General features: G+C 46.8%; 7 protein-coding genes across 7 annotated transcripts; 3 read left to right on the top strand and 4 right to left on the bottom strand.

Moving 5' to 3' along the window:
* Positions 1 to 696: 696 nt before the first annotated feature.
* Positions 697 to 1,864, top strand: GGS22DRAFT_137163 (NAD(P)-binding protein). The gene is made up of 5 exons (XM_047958615.1): positions 697 to 1,047; positions 1,117 to 1,276; positions 1,341 to 1,427; positions 1,481 to 1,573; positions 1,702 to 1,864. The coding sequence occupies exons 1-5, from the start codon at positions 805 to 807 to the stop codon at positions 1,851 to 1,853; spliced, it is 735 nt and encodes a 244-aa protein (XP_047818833.1). The 5' UTR covers positions 697 to 804; the 3' UTR covers positions 1,854 to 1,864.
* Positions 1,165 to 4,545, bottom strand: GGS22DRAFT_162477 (uncharacterized protein). Its single transcript, XM_047961228.1, has 7 exons — positions 4,214 to 4,545; positions 3,746 to 3,916; positions 2,678 to 3,682; positions 2,358 to 2,619; positions 2,225 to 2,309; positions 1,343 to 2,173; positions 1,165 to 1,278 (listed from the first exon to the last, which is right to left on the bottom strand). The coding sequence occupies exons 1-6, from the start codon at positions 4,280 to 4,282 to the stop codon at positions 1,891 to 1,893; spliced, it is 1,875 nt and encodes a 624-aa protein (XP_047818832.1). The 5' UTR covers positions 4,283 to 4,545; the 3' UTR covers positions 1,165 to 1,278; positions 1,343 to 1,890.
* Positions 4,546 to 4,978: 433 nt separating this feature from the next.
* On the top strand, positions 4,979 to 6,723 carry GGS22DRAFT_162474 (uncharacterized protein). Its single transcript, XM_047961227.1, has 4 exons — positions 4,979 to 5,690; positions 5,816 to 5,970; positions 6,039 to 6,399; positions 6,469 to 6,723. The coding sequence occupies exons 1-4, from the start codon at positions 5,279 to 5,281 to the stop codon at positions 6,639 to 6,641; spliced, it is 1,101 nt and encodes a 366-aa protein (XP_047818831.1). The 5' UTR covers positions 4,979 to 5,278; the 3' UTR covers positions 6,642 to 6,723.
* Positions 6,724 to 7,680, bottom strand: GGS22DRAFT_162472 (DNA polymerase delta, subunit 4-domain-containing protein). The gene is made up of 2 exons (XM_047961226.1): positions 7,148 to 7,680; positions 6,724 to 7,077 (listed from the first exon to the last, which is right to left on the bottom strand). Exons 1-2 carry the CDS (start codon positions 7,595 to 7,597, stop codon positions 6,904 to 6,906), a joined length of 624 nt encoding a protein of 207 aa, XP_047818830.1. The 5' UTR covers positions 7,598 to 7,680; the 3' UTR covers positions 6,724 to 6,903.
* A 2,474-nt stretch (positions 7,681 to 10,154) lies between these two features.
* Positions 10,155 to 10,688, bottom strand: GGS22DRAFT_200089 (uncharacterized protein; the record flags this gene model as incomplete). Its single annotated transcript, XM_047966393.1, has 3 exons — positions 10,155 to 10,285; positions 10,357 to 10,464; positions 10,526 to 10,688. The coding sequence occupies 3 exons, from the start codon at positions 10,686 to 10,688 to the stop codon at positions 10,155 to 10,157; spliced, it is 402 nt and encodes a 133-aa protein (XP_047818829.1).
* Positions 10,689 to 12,006: 1,318 nt separating this feature from the next.
* On the bottom strand, positions 12,007 to 14,261 carry GGS22DRAFT_162469 (glycoside hydrolase family 72 protein). Its single transcript, XM_047961225.1, has 2 exons — positions 13,587 to 14,261; positions 12,007 to 13,531 (listed from the first exon to the last, which is right to left on the bottom strand). The coding sequence occupies exons 1-2, from the start codon at positions 13,893 to 13,895 to the stop codon at positions 12,392 to 12,394; spliced, it is 1,449 nt and encodes a 482-aa protein (XP_047818828.1). The 5' UTR covers positions 13,896 to 14,261; the 3' UTR covers positions 12,007 to 12,391.
* Positions 14,262 to 16,258: 1,997 nt separating this feature from the next.
* Positions 16,259 to 17,128, top strand: GGS22DRAFT_188270 (guanylate kinase; the record flags this gene model as incomplete). The annotated part of the gene is made up of 3 exons (XM_047964709.1): positions 16,259 to 16,268; positions 16,407 to 16,732; positions 16,871 to 17,128. The coding sequence occupies 3 exons, from the start codon at positions 16,259 to 16,261 to the stop codon at positions 17,126 to 17,128; spliced, it is 594 nt and encodes a 197-aa protein (XP_047818827.1).
* Between the last annotated feature and the right edge of the window lie 45 nt (positions 17,129 to 17,173).

Here is a 17,173-nt window from a genome sequence, read left to right as displayed (position 1 = left end):
GGGGAGTCTGTGTTGTTGTTCTTTTCTTTTCTTTTTTTCCTTCTGTCGTCAATCGCCAAAATCTGCAAACTGTATTTAGAGATAAAAATGGATTTCAAACCCTATTCCAGAAAAGCTTGGCTCCCTGTTGTTGTTGTTGGTTGGAAGTCACGAATCCCGTCCTTCAAACAGAGTTGGGATCAACTCTAACTCTAAAATCGCGAGCCGGACGGCAAATCAGAAAGGAGATTGCGTTTTCTCTAATTCGATCCATACAAAATCCCACCCCACATCCCGTGTCGTCAGTTCTTTCCCCGTCGCTGCATCACTGCATCACTGCGCCGCGACTTATTATCTTAGCAGCTACTGGGCGGACTTTAGCTAGACTGCTAGACTGCTAGAGCCTTCTGCTTTTTCAGTGGCCTGGCTCTATTTGATATCCCCTGAAATTGAGGAAAGCTGCATGTAACTTGTAGGTCGAAAGTGACCTGATCGACTAATCAGGGTCTATCTGAGTAACACTTTTCGATGATCCACCGTTCCGCCTTGTTACGCCTGATCCTTGGCGGGTACCGAGTTACCTCGGAAATTTCGTATCTTGTACGAATTAGGGATCAGAATTGTCTCAAGCCACAAAAGCAATTTAGATGCACGTGACTAGAAACATATTACCATATCGGGTGTCAAACATTAATGTGGCTGAAGACATCGGATAGCGTTTGTACATTCCTATGTAGGTCGCATTTTCCTCGTCAGGACATATTTCAATGAACAAATCAATAAATAAATAAGTTATAGAAAAGGAGTGGAGAGAGAGAACTTACGATGAGCTCCCTAATCGGTAAACGGTGCATTATTTCGGGCGGTAGCCGGGGTATAGGATTAGCCATCGCTCGGCTCTTCGCCGCCGAGGGAGCAGCATGTACTCTTATCGGACGGAATATGGAGAGCCTCACTAGCGCGAAAGCGTCGTTAGAGCAGAAACATGATTCGCAGAAACACGATACGACACCCTTTGATGTTTCTTTGGTAAATGGTTGGGAGAAGTTGGTAGCCAACACAAAAGGAGTCAGCAGCCCCCGACTCTTCAATGATATCCATATCCATTTCAACTCGCTGATATTATATGGTGGATAGGAAAATGCCGACATCCTCGTGAACGCGGCGGGGATCTCACAAAACTCCTTTTTGTTCAAGGCTTCAACCCCAGAGATAGACGAGCTTGTCGCCACTAATCTTATGAGTACTATATGGAGCTGTAAATACATCATACCTAAGATGATGAAACAGAGAAACGGTAAGCCGACTATCTATTAGCGATTTTCTCGATGAATAACCACCAACTATTACTTAAACTCTAGGTTGTATCATCAATGTATCTAGTCTCTTAGCCACTCACGGGGGACGAGGATCAAGCGTCTACGCAGCATCAAAAGCCGGTATTATTGGTATGTAGTCGATTATTTCTTCAGCTCACCCGTTAGCTAAACCAGCTTACTAGGTTTAACGCGGGCTTTGGCCTGGGAGGTGGGCAGATTTGGCATTCGTGCGAATGTTCTCCTTCCTGGATATATCCAGACCGATATGACGAAAGGTGACCTCTTGACCTTCCTAACCCCTTTATTTTTTTTCCCATTTCCCCTAAAGCTCCTACACCTGACCAGCTATCCCCCAATCTTCCGTACGAAGTACACGATTACTAATATACAAACCTTGCCATAGGTATGGATAACAACGGCGAGCTTTCAGCCTTGATCCCAATGGGGCGCTTAGGATTGGCCGACGAGGTGGCGGAAGCCGCATTATTCCTAGCCAAATGTTCCTACGCACATAACTGCGTCCTCAATATCGATGGAGGTCTGAGCGCGACGTAGGCTGTGCGCAATCTACTGGAGCTAAGGTAACGAACGTTCAATCGTCCAGGATCTCGATAGCTCCGGTGCCAACGTCATCATCAATGATAACCACGTCGTCGTCGTTACCGTTCTTAGCCTTTTTAGCTGGTGACGACCCCCCATCATCTGATCTAAGACGTTTCTTAGGGTCCTTAGCGGACACTTCTCCGTCGGCAGAACGTTTGCCATTAGTCTGACTGATACCGTTACTCTCCACGGGCAGAACCTTCTTCGGCTTGCGAGGGATAGTTGGGACTTGGTCTACTTCGAGGCCCTTGATAGGCTTATCAGCAAGCTCACTGTGAAAACAGGTTAGTAATTAGCAAAATCGAAGTTGTAATACAACTTACGCTTCTTGAATATTGATGACGACGTTGATGAATGGATCCTCGTCATCTTCGTCGACTATGGTAATAAAGCCATTCTGCTTGATGCCTATTTATTGTTAGAATCGTTAATAAGCTAGAAGAAGTGAGTACAAACCAAGTTCACCCAGCGTCCTTTCGAGGTTATCTGTCAAATCCGGATCATAAACCAGACCGGCATCACTGTTAACTGCGAATTCCTTCTCGCCGTAACCTAGTTGTACTTTGACGATGTCCTCTACCAGATCGTTGAGTGTTGCTCTTGATAAATCCACTTGGACGGTAGTATTGAAGCAACCACAGACTGGGCAATCTGGATTGGGCGGTCGAGGGCGATCTGTTCCGAGCAATCTTTGAGGAGCAAATGGTGTCAGGAAGACCTAAAACATTAGCAGCGCTTCTCAATTTAGGGGAGTTGTTTTTATTTTTACTACTTACCTCTCGTGCTTTGTCATATTCTCCTCGGAGAACTTTGAAAGATTGAAGAACACAAAGGCCAGCGACAATCGCATTGGTGGTTGCAATGGCCGGGATGATGTTACCAGCCATCTGCTTGATATCGAAACGTGACTTGCCCTCGATTCCGAAGATATGTGATCGAATGTTTGCGCTTGCAGCAACAAAGTCAAGAGTGTCTTCGTCATCTTTATCAAAATTGATAGTAGGCTTTGGTTCGCCCTCCTTACGCTCGCCTAGCAGTTTCAACATTCGCTTACTTAAGCGGTCCAAGCTGTCGTTAAAGACTGCAAGGTTCTCCTCTAGGGTCCATACACGCTGTCCATCCTTGAGGACCTGATCTTTGGACACGATGGCCTCAGATGCTCGAACTACCAATGTCTTGTATTCAATAGGCTTGGGCGGTTCTCTTGACTTCCACATATCCTTCATGGAGCACAGGCGGTTGATATCTGCATCGAAAACCTTGTCGAATAACATTTGAGAGAAATGCTCTGTGCCAACAGACTCTCGGATCATCCTCAGCGCTTCGGCTTCCTTCTTCAGCTCCGCGATTTCCGTCGCATTATCTTCGTTCTCGCTAACATCGAGGGTAGCTTGGTCCTCGCTCGTGCCGAAGATCTCGTTGAGAAGATAACTTTTACTCCAGACTATGCAATGAATGGGTTGACTTGGCGTGCTTCGGATCGTGCAGACGGGGAAGGATTTGGGCGCCTCCTTGGTAGTGCAGTCATAACAAGCCGTAACACCTTTCTTGATAACTTGGACTTGTCCGTTGAATCCTGTCGTACCACTTTCGATTAGGGGAACATCAGCGGCTAGGCACATTCGATTCACATGGCGTCGCGCCTCGAGATTGTCCAACGCGTTGAAAACGAGCTTGAAGCTTCTAAACCATTCGACGTGGAACTGAGAGTCCTTGATATTTGCGTGATGTGCGACAATATTGACGTTTGGATTGAAACTTCCAGCTATCTCCTTGGCTACCTGCTCAAATTATCAGTACGTTATTCTGCATGCCATATCATATAGCCCCCGATCCGTTCGTACCAAGGCTTTCGACTTTCCGATGTGTTCCTGTCGGAAGAGGAACTGGCGATTAAGGTTGCTCAAATCGATGGTATCGAGATCGACGATATGTACTTCACCGAAACCTGTTTTAACGAGGTCTTTTAAGAGTTCACAGCCAATGCCGCCAGCACCGACCATGAGGACTCGGGCCTGTGAAATTTGTATTAGCCGCGTGAATTTAAGCTCGAGAACCGCAAATAATTCCATCCTGTATGAAATCTGGACGATATCGAAATGGAGAAAGACAAGTTCTGGCGCATGCGGTAGTTTAAAAGCGTCGACGGGGTGTTGTTGCGCAAACGTGCTTGGGGCAGCAGTTAAGAGTCACAAACAACCACTCTAACCTGACATGATACCGTTCTTTTCACGATGCGCGCAGCTGCAGGGAGATGCATGGCGCAAATGGGATCATACTGCGCATGATAGTCATGCATATAGGTGACTTACCTCTTTCACATTCTTATTCAGTGTCGGGCCAAGCGACCGACGATTATAGGTATCTCGGGCTACTGCCATCGTGAACACCTAGCTACCCAAGTCACTGTCTGGGATGATCTCTTGTCGATGCATATGATGTAATGGATGGGAAGTGATAGAATACGGAATGGGAAGTTGGATTGGCGCCGAAGATCGAGACTGGTGGTTGTGAAAAGATAAAAAGAGAAAAAACAAAGAGTAGGATGCGCGCGAAGTTAAAGTTGATGAGACGATGGATAGGATGGCCGTTATTAACAAAGGCAGCTGCCAGCCTTGGGAAATGCTCGCGCAGTAGTGGCTCAATTGCAACCGAGAGTGAGAGTGTGTTGTGACGCGGGCTCCTGCTACTTTTGCTAGGTAACATGTATGACCTCGCACAATCGGGCAATCGGGACCTGGAACTGCCTAGGATCTGGGCCTTTTAGCTGCTTAGGTGCTGAAATCAAATAGGCAAGCACCTGCTAGATGCAACGGCAGGGTCAAGCTGTACAAGGTACATACGAGGAGGTACTTAAATACATGTGAGAAATGGGAAGGTACATCTTGATGTGTACATATGTATGTACGAAGTGCCTAGTGCTCGTGGGGCTGACGGGAAGTGACGCCATTGGTGTGAATGTCTTGAGTGCCCATTAATTTCCAAAGTCAGGTCGTAAGCTGCACATCATTGGATGGCCCGTGCTTTTCAATACCGAAGACTCTCCCAAGACCCAGAGATCATCCCTACCTCATTAAAAAAAAAGGGTATTTAGCTCAAGAGCCTCTTCAAGTTATGACACATTTTTCAAGGCTGAGATTTTACTCCTTTACTTGAACAGGATACCCAGATACTATCATTGAAATTAGATTTAACAATCCTTCTTCCCATTAATATCCCAGCTACATATACAGAGTAGATTGACGTTGGGCTTCCGTTTCACAGATCTTTCCAGTTCCCCACAATGTCTAAGACTTCGACATTGATCTAAAGGCACAAACAACTTCTACTAATCTCGATTTAGAACCGGATTCTTCGAGTACCTAAAGATTACCATAATGTCTGATGATGAGGCAGATCCAGAGCTTCTTGCTCTCCTAAGGCAGCATTTTCAAGGGAAGCTTAACCTAGATGATGAGCCTGAGACAGGTGTTTTAGAGGGCGCCGAATATGTTTATGATAACTCGATCGATGTCGCCTTGAATATGAGAGCAACTAAGAATGCGGCGGCTTTGATTCATGAACAGATGAAACAGAAAGAGTTCTCGACTGAGAGTTGGTCGGAACACGAATTGCACCCCAAAACCAAAGATGAATCCACCGTCGCATTCATCTTTACTATGGATCTACTCAACTTCTCATTCTGGTCCTTGCGCCCGGAGGATGAGCGTTTTGCTATCTCTTACCGCGACAAGACTTGGACCGGATACTGGAGCTTGGTCGCCGCTTTGCAGAGAGCGTTGGAAGAAGGTGGGCAATGATTTTTTAGCAATAAACATTTTGACTGACTTGTTTATTGAATTTCTCCTCAATTCCAGTCTGATTTTTGAATACCTCGTACCTTCATACGGGGCGTAATTAATGTCTGTGTTAAGATATCCCCATTACCGATCCGCACTACTGGCAGAACGAGGAGGAGTGCAACATTGAGTCCCTAAAGCACGTGTTCAGATCGTGTACCGATGAAGAGATGCCTTTGCTAGATGCACGGCTTTCTTGTCTGAGAGAAGCAGGACAGGTTTTATACGAAGTAGGTTGACCCAAACGACATAGCAAAATGGAGATAACGCATCGCCAACGCGCATCGGTTCCCTGCAGAAATATAACTGCAGCTTCACGAAATGCATAGAAGCTGCCAACAAGTCAGCCGCTGGGCTGGTGAACCTTCTCGCGCGAGACTTCGACTGCTTTAGAGACGAGTTTAAGTTTGAAAGCCGACGCAAACCCATCCGCTTCCTCAAGCGCGCCCAGATCTTGGTGGCGGATATCTGGGCCTGTTTCAATGGCGAGGGCTACGGAGAGTTCCGAGATATCGACAAGATTACCATGTTTGCCGACTATCGCGTACCACAGATACTGTCTACCTTGGGTTGTATCGGTTACAGCCCGCCGCTGTATGCAATGGTGACAAGGGGGGATGTAGTAGAAAGCGGAAGCAGCTACGAAATGCAACTCAGAGGTCAGTATTAGTCCTCTTAACTCCGCTTCCTGCGGATTTCCATTTTTTCTCAGTGCTGAAACATCACAGCTTGTAGCATTTGGTGCGTAGAACTTCTCAGGCGCGAAATCAAACGCGAGCATCCAGAGGCGAAGATCAATGCTATTCTGATCGACTTTTTCTTATACGACACAATGAAGCAACTGGAGGCCGAAGGGAAGGAAACTTTACCGCATCATCGGACGAGAAGTATCTGGTATTAAGTTATTGGATCTAAGGCGGACTGTACGATCGATTTCATGAGTGATAGTTACTAGCAGAAGATAAGAGAGGATTGAAATCACGTGGTATTTTTAGCCAATTGCAAGTGAGTCTTAGCAAATCCAGCAGAGCAAATATCAACAATCCCCAACGCCAGCGCAAAAGCATCATGAGCATCTCAAGGAACAAAGGCCCCGCCATTTCCCGCCATAATATATAGTTTCCACCATCAGACGTAAACCGGTCATCACCCCGTGCCCAATCTTAGATGGCACCAATAGCGGTCGAATTGAGAATCTCATCCATATGTGTGTTTTCAATGCCTTTGGTGCCTTTCGTCTCTTCCTTCTGTAGCACAGCGAGGACCTCTAGTGGCGGATTGAGACCTAGTTTTTCAGCCCGCTTCCATCGCTTCAGGCGGTCCATCCCAACACAAGGCTATCCAAGTGCGTTAGAATCTCGATCTTCGCGATCGTCAAGGAAAAAGAAAAGAAAGGTAAGAACTAACCCCATACTGCGAACTGACATCCCAATATCGCAAGACCTTCTCCGCTAAAGCTAGGTCTTCTTGGTGGACTCTCTTCGCTCTACGCTCGTTTTCTAGTCCTCGCCAATACCTATTAATCTGTTGATCGGTGATCTTCTGCGCGCGCAACTCCGCCTCGGACTTTTCAGGCTCCACTTTCGGTTCCGGCTGCGCGACTTGGGGCTCTTCTTCGAATTCATCCTTAATTGGCTTTTCCTCAAACTCATCCTTGATCGCCCGTTCTTCGTTGCTAGCCGGCTCTTCCAACTTAATGGATGATACATGGGTCGCTAATGGGCTCTGCTTCACTGGCTTGGAGTCCAGGTCCTTGGCTGACTTGGGCAGGGACTTGGTGACCCGGTGGTTGAAAGACAATGTCGACTGTCTCCCATTGATGCGGCTATTGCCACTGGAACGCTTGGTACTAGGCATTATGCTAGTTTATAATTGATATAGGTAGGTACTTTAGTGGGAGGATTGGAAAGATTAGGATGATTATTGAGATGACAATAAAGCGAAACGGATTGGTTGAGATGGATTGTGTAGGAATTGTGGGTCTGGAATCAGATGGATTGTCGAATGACGTGGGGGATTCTCGGCTGTGGCTTTGAGAAATTGGCGGGGCAACACGAAAGGTGAACGCCTTCACGTGATACAGACCCACATAGCACTCCCCCCTATTTTTACCCCTGAATAACCACCTAGACAGGCACTATTAGCTCAAGTTAAGTATGTTTTTCTTCTTCGTCGATATTCGCAGATAAAGCAACGTTTTGCAACCTAAATTGGCTGTATGGCCGTCCATAACAACGGGGTTCCAAACCAACCGTCTCTCACTACCCTAACAGCACAAAGCTATAATTACGAAAGGAAACATTTCCAGTATTCATATCACATGATAGTATCGCATTTAAGCAATTATCACCGAGTTCGAAGGAAGACTCGATGGAAAGACATCCGAGGTCGAATTGGAGTGCCAACCTCATTTTATTTATCTAGCCATTTGGTATGTTTACTATCACGAAGAAAGTCATGTAATAATAGAAGACAGTTTATTCAGGTAGGACCTTAAGAACAGTAGTCAAGCCCTAATAATTGCCTTAACTCAGTCGCACAAGCCAAATATCCATCGCAAGACATTGATCCCATGATCTCAGAGGTTTACAGCTCAGAAATTATTAGTGCCGTTGTCATGTTCTCTGAGCGCGTATTCTTCTCATGCTTCACTGCTTCTCGGATCCCATATCGCGCTCAGCATCGCGTTCGGCTTCGGGTTCAGCATCGCGTTCGACTTCGGGTTCGGCATCAGGTTCGATACCAGAATCGTTGTCGCCTTCATCCTCGCTTCCATCCTTGCCTGCATCCTCGCCTGCATGGGATGTAAGGCGTTCAGCGATGCCTAGAATATCTAAAATTAGCCTTCTTTATTCCCAAATCGGTGGTTCTTTAGGCTTACTGGATAGCATGAGGTCAATGTAAATTTCCAGGAAGCGTAAAGGGCCATATTGGAGGTCGTGGTGACTCAGGAGTTGGACGAGGTCATCCGGACCCATGCCTAGAAGAACTGCGATCGTAATGAAGAAGTTGTCTGCCATCTTTAATTAGTACCTCGCGGCGTGAGAGTCGCAGATTACTTATAGAATATAGATACGTACCTCGAAGAGGGGACCATTCGTTGTCATTAAGCGTGAGATGGTCGAGGCAGATCTGGAGACAGATGGCCCAGTCGATCTGCTGGTGGACCTCGTCCTCGGGATCAAGGCAGACATCGGCTTCAGGCACGTTGCCATCCTCCTGGTTGGTTTCCTGGTCAATCTCCTGGTCAATCTCTCGGTCAATATTTTCGCCAACCTCCTGGTCACTATTGTGACCACTTTCGAGATCCTTCTCATCAGGCATGGTGGTGATCGATAATGGTTGAGCACAAGAAAATGTGGTAATTAGCTTGTGTTGGGAATGGGGGGGAGCTAGGGAGATTTGGTGTTGTGGGCAAGTTGAAAATTTTCAAAGAAGGAATCCAAATTATCTATATGACAGACCTGTGTTCCGGTGAGGGTCCCTATCCCGTCCAAGAGGGGTACCCGTGTGCCCCCGCCTATTCCAGAATATTAGGGGAGAGGGAAGGAGACTATCGAGGTTGACGATAGCGTCGTTCATCTTGAAAGAGAAGGAATTCGCGTGGTCTTGCAACCCTAGAACAGGGTAGCCCTCGCATTGTAAAAAAGGACATTCACATAAATGCAAAAGCGGGTGATAGGTTGTCTAAGAAGAGTGGCTCTCGACTTTCTGGGGCCCCTATTCAAGAGGGAAGGGGTTCACTGGTGGTGTTAACAGGCGAGTACCCCCTACTACTTAGTGCTGTTTCCCTATCCTTTCGAAGAGACAGGCTTAAGAGGTCTCCTCTACCTACTAATTTGCAAAGCAACTGCCTAGGTAAGTCTATAAAATCCATTGGTACTCGCTTACTCAATACACAGGCCATATCTCTGATTTAATATGAGCTCTTACCTGGTTGATGGGATGGACGTTGTATGCCTTCCGCAAGTGGTGGGGTTAAGGGGTAAATACAAGGAATCCAATAATAGCACAAGCAATACGGTACCAAGTGGGAGAAAACCGAGAACATGGCACCAGATACCTACCGATAAAATAGTGGTGGTAGGTAGTAGATACGACAACAGCGAATTTGCGTTACATGCTTAGTGATGTTGAAAACGAATTGACACGTAAGATCGTCACACACATCGCTGTAGGTAGCACGTAGGGAAAGCCCTATAGCTGGTAAGAAAATTAGTATTTAAAAAGCACTTGAAGGTAATTCTAAGCCCGACAAAGAAGATCCTTATTGCAGGAAGGGTATAAACTTGTTGTATATGAAATCCCATCCGGCTAAAAGACTAGTCCGCCCAGATGTGCAGTCTACCATCCCAACGCCCTTATCCCTAAACTCCTTTCCGGTGAACAAAGATTACGGAATCCATGAGTTCCATCACTTTTTTAGATTGCCATCTTCGTTGTTTTGCGGCTTCTCCCCTTCCTTGATGGCTTCCAGACCCTCTGGTTTCTTGTCCTTTGCTTTCGCTGCAGCTCTCTCTGCGGCCGCTTGGTATAGTTTTTTCTCTGCGCAGGCGGTTAGTCACACTTACCCTATGATTTCCGCCTTTGAGTAATAGTTTCTGAGATGTGCTTACCAGCCTCCAACTCTTCTTGACAGGTGTCTACTGTCTTGCCAACCATAGTTGCGAGCACATCAATAGGCCTTGCGTTAAGTCTACCCGCTATGCTATGGGTGATTGGGTCTGGGAAAGATATGTCAGCAAGCATCATAGGAAATTCTGGTATATGGCAATCTATACTTACGGTCGACAATGAACTCATAGAGTCCCTTGGCAGAGGTGTCTTCTTGGTACAGCTCATAGAGCTGGTCGAAGTCAATAGGCGAGATGCGGTATCTTCCTGACATGATGGATATGTGGTCTCTTGTTGCGTCTAGGATATCTCGAACGCGGCGTGTTGTTGACATGTTGCTAGAAGGCGCCGCAAGGGCGAGGAGTCTGTTTATTAGAGAATTTCTTTTGAATGAGTGGCGGAGTTGGAAGCACAATCTGTGTGTTGTTGTGATTCATCTTGTGATATGGACCTGAGAATTTCGGACGTGTCCTGGACAACGTTGAACAATTCTGAAGAGTCCGGTCATCCTGTTCTACCATATGCCACCCGCCACCTTCCCCGATTATGTCTGAAGTCGCAGGAGGGACAACGATGGTTTACCCCGTACACTTATACCAGCGCCCGCCGTATCGCACCTAGTCAAAATTGACAGAACACTTCTCGAAGGTCATCTTCAGATGTTACCGCCAACTCCATATTTGGGACCCATAATCACCATTGCTACCCACGTAATTAGCAAGTGGCACGGTTATTCGGGTAATCAGCGCACATTACCTCAGGAAAGCAAGCCGACACAATGGTTATGAACTGGGCCTGGCCAATGGGAACTGCTGAAATAATACTTACGGATTGCTTGTCTCATAGTTCTTTGTTCTAGAAAAGCTCTGACCAATCCAATAAGATAATGTATTCATGACCCAGATATATTCTGTCATATATTTGTTCTGCACTGTCTCTATTGTGATCATTTCGCTCGCTTCGTTGACTATTGTCTGGATGGTCGCCATTGTGAATATGTGCTGCTTACGTTAACTTATTCATCAAAGACTAAGGCACATGGATTCTATAGTCGCACGTCTTTATATGCATTTCTTTTCTAAATACCTCAAGGCTGTGAGTAATAAGCCCAGTAGGGCCCAGTCATAGTCGTGGCAGAGCTGGATTGGTGCTATGGCACTTATCCACCTTCGCGTCACCCACCGATCTCGATCTACTAAATAATTCAGATTGAACTTGAGAGGAATCCCAATCTATATTTCAATCATGAAATATCTTGTTGAGAAACTGGTGATTGCTGACGTGGGAATTACTCTGAAAGGGGCTATGATGACACTAACATAAGAACTTGGCTACTATGTAATTAACTTGAAGACTCTAAGCCAATACGACATGGAAATTTCAATACCTACGTATGTATGATGTATAATTCATAATTTGAGAGGCAAATATGAACCTACACTAATTAATACACTACGGGGCTGAGCATTTCAACCCAACGAGGCTGTAGATTAGGCTGGATATAGGGGATGGAATCCATTGGGGAATAGCATCACAGGATATCAGAAACCGACGTAATGTACTCTGAACAAATGCCGATTTAATGATTATTCATGCATATAACAATAGCAAAGCACATGGCGAATCACAAAGACTCGAAAAACTATCGGCACTTAAATTTTCAACTGTCCAGTTTTATTTTCATTATATTCTAGAATCGAAAACATCTATCCGCCGCTTTCAACTCAGGCACAGGGGCTCTTTTGATAGATCTTGTCACCCAACTCGTTCGAATCACCAGATGGCGTATGTACAAGGAACTGGAGAGAGCGTTGTCAAAAAAGATACCAAAATTGGACTTCTTATGTACTGCACAAAAGCGCACATGTAACCTAAGATACAAAGAAGCCCTAACCTCCCTGTGCCTACGTCCGAAAAACAATTACAAGAGGGGGAATAAAGCAACACATCAAAAAAGCACGGTCATACCCCACTTCTATACTTAGTGGAAAAAACAAGGCAAAACTTCATTATTCAGACGACTATTCAACCGATTGCCTAGATCAGCGTGAAACCCGCGGTGAAGCACAAGGCGACGACCGCCGGGATAATCATGGCTGCGGCAGAGGCGGCGCCCTGAGGTGACAGTGTGGGGGCAGCGTTGCCGGAGGTAGAAGAGCCGGATGAGCTTGAGGAGGAAGTGCTGCTGCTAGTGGTACCGGGGGTGTTGGAGGCGTCATCAGCAAGGGGCTTGACAGCAAGATTCGAGACAGCCTTGCCGTTGGCATCCTTAACACTTTGGGTGACAGAGTAATCGCTGATAGAGACGATCTTGCCGCTGGGCTTAGGGGAGACACCGTTGTCAATGATGGTCTGAGCTCCAGGGGGGACAGCAGGGAGGGTGAAGTTGTTAGAGAATCCCTTCTCCTTGATTAAGCTAGACTTGCACACGGGAGCGGAAACCTTAGAGTTGACAGCCTTGACAGCTTGAACCTTGGTGAAGTCAACCTTCTTGTACTGGCTTTGGAGAGTAGCAAAGTCAGAAAGGAGCTCAACGGTTCCATCGTCGTTGCACTGAGCAAGACCATAGTTGTTCTTCTCCTGGGCGTATTCGTACACGACGCCACCTGAGAAAACTCCCGTCATCTGATCACCGTAGATGGTGCCGATCTCGGTAAAAACACGGGGAGAGGGGGTGTTGCAACCGAACTCAGAGTAGAAGACGGGAACGGAAGTTGACTTGAACAAGGCAACCAGCTGGTCGTATCCGGACTCCTGGAAGGTGCTTTCACCGCACCACGAGTAGCTGTTCAAGGCAAACATGTCAGATCGAGACATGTCGTTGGCATCGCCATCGATGGCGCACTGGAAGTAGTTCCAGGTATCCTCGAGGACGTCACGGACGTCGGCGGCGGAATATCCAACGGGAATAGCGCGGTCCGCATGGTTCTTGATGTAGTTCTTGAGGTCACGGGTGACAGCACGAACGTAAGGGGGGACGGTAGCGCCGGTCTTGACATCATTAATGACTTCGTTACCGGAGAAGAATCCGAGAGTGTTGGGGTAAGACTTGAAGGACTCGACAATAGCGAAGGTTCGGTTCAAGTAACCAGCATAGTACGACTCCCAAGGCGCACCACTGTTGAGAGACTCGCCAGCGAGGGGCGAGTTGACATCGATGATCATGTACATGCCCGCCTGAGTGATACGGTTAGTATAAAATAGCGCGAGTGGTTGACATAGTTAAACTTACAGCATTGAAGACACTGGCGCATTCGTCGTGGTTTAGGTTAGGGTCCAAGTTGTAGACTCGGATTGTGTTCACTCCCAAATTTTGCATGAGCGCGGCATCACGCTTGCAGATAGCTCCGTTAGATAGAGGATCCTTTCCATGACTTGGATCATAACCGGCACTTCCACCAATTTGATAAGCCATACCGACGATTTGGAATGCGTCTCCGGTCTTCGAGTTTACGAACTGACTGCCCTGAACCTCGAGAGGTGTGACAGCAGCCGCTAGGGTTGCGCCGCCTAAGGCGACGAGCGCGGATTTCACGAACATTGTTAGACGTGAATTCCTATAGGTTGGGTGTGGTTAGAACTTGGACGTGGTGAAGTTCTTTTCTAGTGTTGATGGTAGATCTCGGTGTTTCCTAATAAATATCTACCAAGGTCGTTTATTTTCCACCGTTGCAGACTATCGCGATCGACACAATGTAGTCTTTTTTAAATAGGTATCTGAGAGAGCGACTAGAATAGGCCGGTGGCCAAAAAACGATTGTTGTAAAAAGGACTAAAGAGAGTGATCCTTGACAGAAAGTGTCGAGAAAAAGAAGCGAGTTAAGAATAAGGTAAATTGATGATTGGGAAAGAGTGACAGAGGGTTGGGTACAAGAGGGAGGGAGAAAAGGTAAGATACCTATAGTCGAATGATTGGAGTAGGTGCTTGGGAAGGAAAGTGAGTGCAGGTACAACACAAGCGAATGTTACCTGGGTACATTTGACACGATGCCAATCATTGTCTTCGGTCTCGTCTGCACCTGCACCTTACGAGGGGTTTTTAGCAGCTGACAAGGGCGGCTTTGTTGCAGTAATAAATCGCGGTGGGGAACTTGATTGGTCAAACACTTCAAGATCCATCCCAAGTAGGAAAGCTCCATAAATACGAAGTTAGCGGTAACTCAACTAGAATTGGCCCGTCCCTTTTGCTCTCACTGACACTAGCACTAGATAATCTGACCTAATTAGACCTAATTAGGTTCTATCCGCTCACACTGTATTTAACTGTGTTTTCTGTAGTTTGTTGATTTTTGTTGCTATTTTACCACCCGTCAGACGGGTAAGAACACTAAAACCCACCGTATTCTATAAGATGACACCATCAAAAAACACTGTCGAGATTTATGCGAATCCATGAACACTTCATGATTGATCCCTACTTAATCTTGTACTATGTAGTGTAGGTAGTTTCACCGATATACCTACTAATTACTCCTGATGGATCAAATGATCTACTTTTCTCTGTTTTCTCTTTTTACTACATGCTGCTAGTATTTATTTGTTGCATCCTGTTATACTGCTTGTTGGTAGCTGTGCCGTTTCTGTTTTCTCGTTACTCGCAAACTGCCTCTTTGAACCCGACCCAATCAGGACTATGGGATGCAACCACATAGGTGATATATTGGGGTTGATCATTCCCCAGAAAGAAAACAAATATTATTTTACCTACCTGCCCACTTCTAACAAACTGGCTGGCGGTCTAGCATATTCTTTTCCATAAGCTTTAATACGAGAATAACGAGAACATAGATGCAAACGATGCCAACGATGCCAATGGCGCCAATGATGCCAATGATGCCGTTATAGCCTATTGGAGGTCTCGGGTGAAGCGTCTGTTACCTGCCTACTACGTTGTATGGTAATACCAAGGGTAGGTTAGGTCAAAATATGTTGTCAAATCCATCGGGTGTACGAGGGTCAACTTCTATTGTGGTATTAGTGTTGTATATTAGTGGTGGTATTCCACGACCCACGAGCGCCACGAAGTGCGATGTACCTCACTAACAATTACCACCTTCATCTTGGCAAAAAGGGATAGGCTATTCCTTGTAGTTTTTCTTTACCCTCCACTTGTTCGTCGATGTCTCAGTTTCGGAGTGTTCTACAACGACGTCACAGCCGTTCTTCCATGCAGATATGGGCGCAGGTTTGTAGGAGTGATGAAACACCGTCTGTTTTCTGTGCGCGTGGATACCGGCGACAATCGCAATTCGCCCTCGAGGTCCGCCTCGGTGCCATTAGTCCATTTGGCTTATTTCCCCTGAAGATCCATGCGATCTGGAATCCATTCAAATTTGTTAGAATAAAAAAAAAGAGGGAAAAATTCCGGGGTCCCTGAGTTGTGCTAGACAAACCCCTGTTTTAGGGAGCACTCGTCAATCGAAATCGGTACTAGCGTCGAGACGGCGCCGAGTGCCAAATTGAATGGAATTGCGGACATGCTCTAATGCAGAACAGCGGCAAGCGCCAACCTCCACATTTGATTCAGATGCACCAGCCACAATCATGCATCACTGGGCACTGAGCGCATGCATTAGCCACCATTGGGCAAAATGCACCAGCCTCACCACAAACCCCAAACTAGCGGGGTTTATGCTAGGACAGCGAAAATCTGAGGGTCCACTACCTCCGGGCTGTATCCGTATCAATTAACTGCAGTCATTCTGTTGTGTGACAACGAAGGAGAAAAAAAGAGTGGCGGTACAAATCGGCCGAAATAATCATCATATGCTTACCTATTCGACGGCATCCTCCTTGCGTAGACTCTGTATTCATAAACCCGTACCCTCTCCCCGCCTCCTCCGTTGCGCATCGTCGTCGTTGGCGGCCCACGCTCACACCCCCGCCCAAAGAAGCGCAACAATCATGGCTCCTGGTGTGTTTCCCGTGTTTCTCTGTCCCTCCACCCTCTAGCCACCGAATTTACGAACTCGAACTCGAATTCGTATCATGCGTGTCATGTAGAGAAAGTGGCAACAGTCAGACTGGAACCCCGCTAATACGCCACCCTCAGCAGCAACACTCCCCCAAGACCACCGCCCGGTCGTAATATCTGGTCCCTCAGGTGTAGGGAAAGGCACGCTCTTCAAGAGACTCTTCGACTCGCACCCGGAATGTTTCGCGCTATCAGTTTCTCACACAACGAGGTCGCCGCGTGCTGGGGAGGCCCACGGCGTCGACTACTACTACGTCTCCATGGACGAGTTTGAGGCCTTGGTCAAGGCCGACGGTTTCGTCGAGCACGCCCAGTTCGGGTCAAACCGCTACGGCACTTCTAAGCAGACTATTGCTGACCAGACCGCTAAGGGGCGTGTTGTGGTCTTGGATATCGAGATGGAAGTGAGTCCTGAATTTCTACAATGTCGCATTACTAGTCGAAAGAAGAGGAAACTTTGGTGGAAAGAAGGGATATTTACGATATAGTAAGACCTACGCTGTAGTAGGTTAACATGCTAAACGATACTGCGCAAAATTTAGGGAGTCAAACAAATTAAGAAGAGCGGCATAGAAGCGCGCTTTGCTTTCATTAAGCCCCCAAGTTTCGAGGAGCTCGAAAAGCGACTGCGCGGCCGGGGCACCGAATCGGAAGCGTCCATCCAAACCAGACTGGATCGAGCCAAGGAGGAGCTCGAATATGCAGATACCCCGGGCGTGCATGATATAATCATTGTCAACGATAACCTCGACAAGGCCTACAAGGAGTTAGAAGATTTTGTTTACAAGCCGCTTGCATAGACTGGAAATTCTATATAATTCGATTGGAGCCGATCTGGATCTAGA

The sequence above is a fragment of the Annulohypoxylon maeteangense genome, assembly GCF_022496945.1.
Source record: "Annulohypoxylon maeteangense strain CBS 123835 unplaced genomic scaffold GGS22scaffold_8, whole genome shotgun sequence".
NCBI lineage: Eukaryota > Fungi > Ascomycota > Sordariomycetes > Xylariales > Hypoxylaceae > Annulohypoxylon > Annulohypoxylon maeteangense.
This window is presented reverse-complemented; position numbering and strand designations above follow the sequence as displayed.

Coding starts and splice junctions, on each gene's coding strand:
- GGS22DRAFT_162469 (XM_047961225.1), bottom strand. CDS start 13,895: ATGTTCGTGAAATCCGCGCTCGTCGCCTTAGGCGGCGCAACCCTAGCG. Junction 13,532..13,586: donor GCGCCAGTGTCTTCAATGCT/GTAAGTTTAACT, acceptor CGTATCACTCAG/GCGGGCATGTACATGATCAT.
- GGS22DRAFT_162477 (XM_047961228.1), bottom strand. CDS start 4,282: ATGGCAGTAGCCCGAGATACCTATAATCGTCGGTCGCTTGGCCCGACA. Junction 3,917..4,213: donor TGAATAAGAATGTGAAAGAG/GTAAGTCACCTA, acceptor CAAATTTCACAG/GCCCGAGTCCTCATGGTCGG. Junction 2,620..2,677: donor AATATGACAAAGCACGAGAG/GTAAGTAGTAAA, acceptor CTAATGTTTTAG/GTCTTCCTGACACCATTTGC.
- GGS22DRAFT_162472 (XM_047961226.1), bottom strand. CDS start 7,597: ATGCCTAGTACCAAGCGTTCCAGTGGCAATAGCCGCATCAATGGGAGA. Junction 7,078..7,147: donor ATGTCAGTTCGCAGTATGGG/GTTAGTTCTTAC, acceptor GCACTTGGATAG/CCTTGTGTTGGGATGGACCG.
- GGS22DRAFT_137163 (XM_047958615.1), top strand. CDS start 805: ATGAGCTCCCTAATCGGTAAACGGTGCATTATTTCGGGCGGTAGCCGG. Junction 1,048..1,116: donor TGGTAGCCAACACAAAAGGA/GTCAGCAGCCCC, acceptor TATGGTGGATAG/GAAAATGCCGACATCCTCGT. Junction 1,428..1,480: donor ATCAAAAGCCGGTATTATTG/GTATGTAGTCGA, acceptor CCAGCTTACTAG/GTTTAACGCGGGCTTTGGCC.
- GGS22DRAFT_162474 (XM_047961227.1), top strand. CDS start 5,279: ATGTCTGATGATGAGGCAGATCCAGAGCTTCTTGCTCTCCTAAGGCAG. Junction 5,691..5,815: donor GCAGAGAGCGTTGGAAGAAG/GTGGGCAATGAT, acceptor GTCTGTGTTAAG/ATATCCCCATTACCGATCCG. Junction 5,971..6,038: donor CAGGACAGGTTTTATACGAA/GTAGGTTGACCC, acceptor GGTTCCCTGCAG/AAATATAACTGCAGCTTCAC.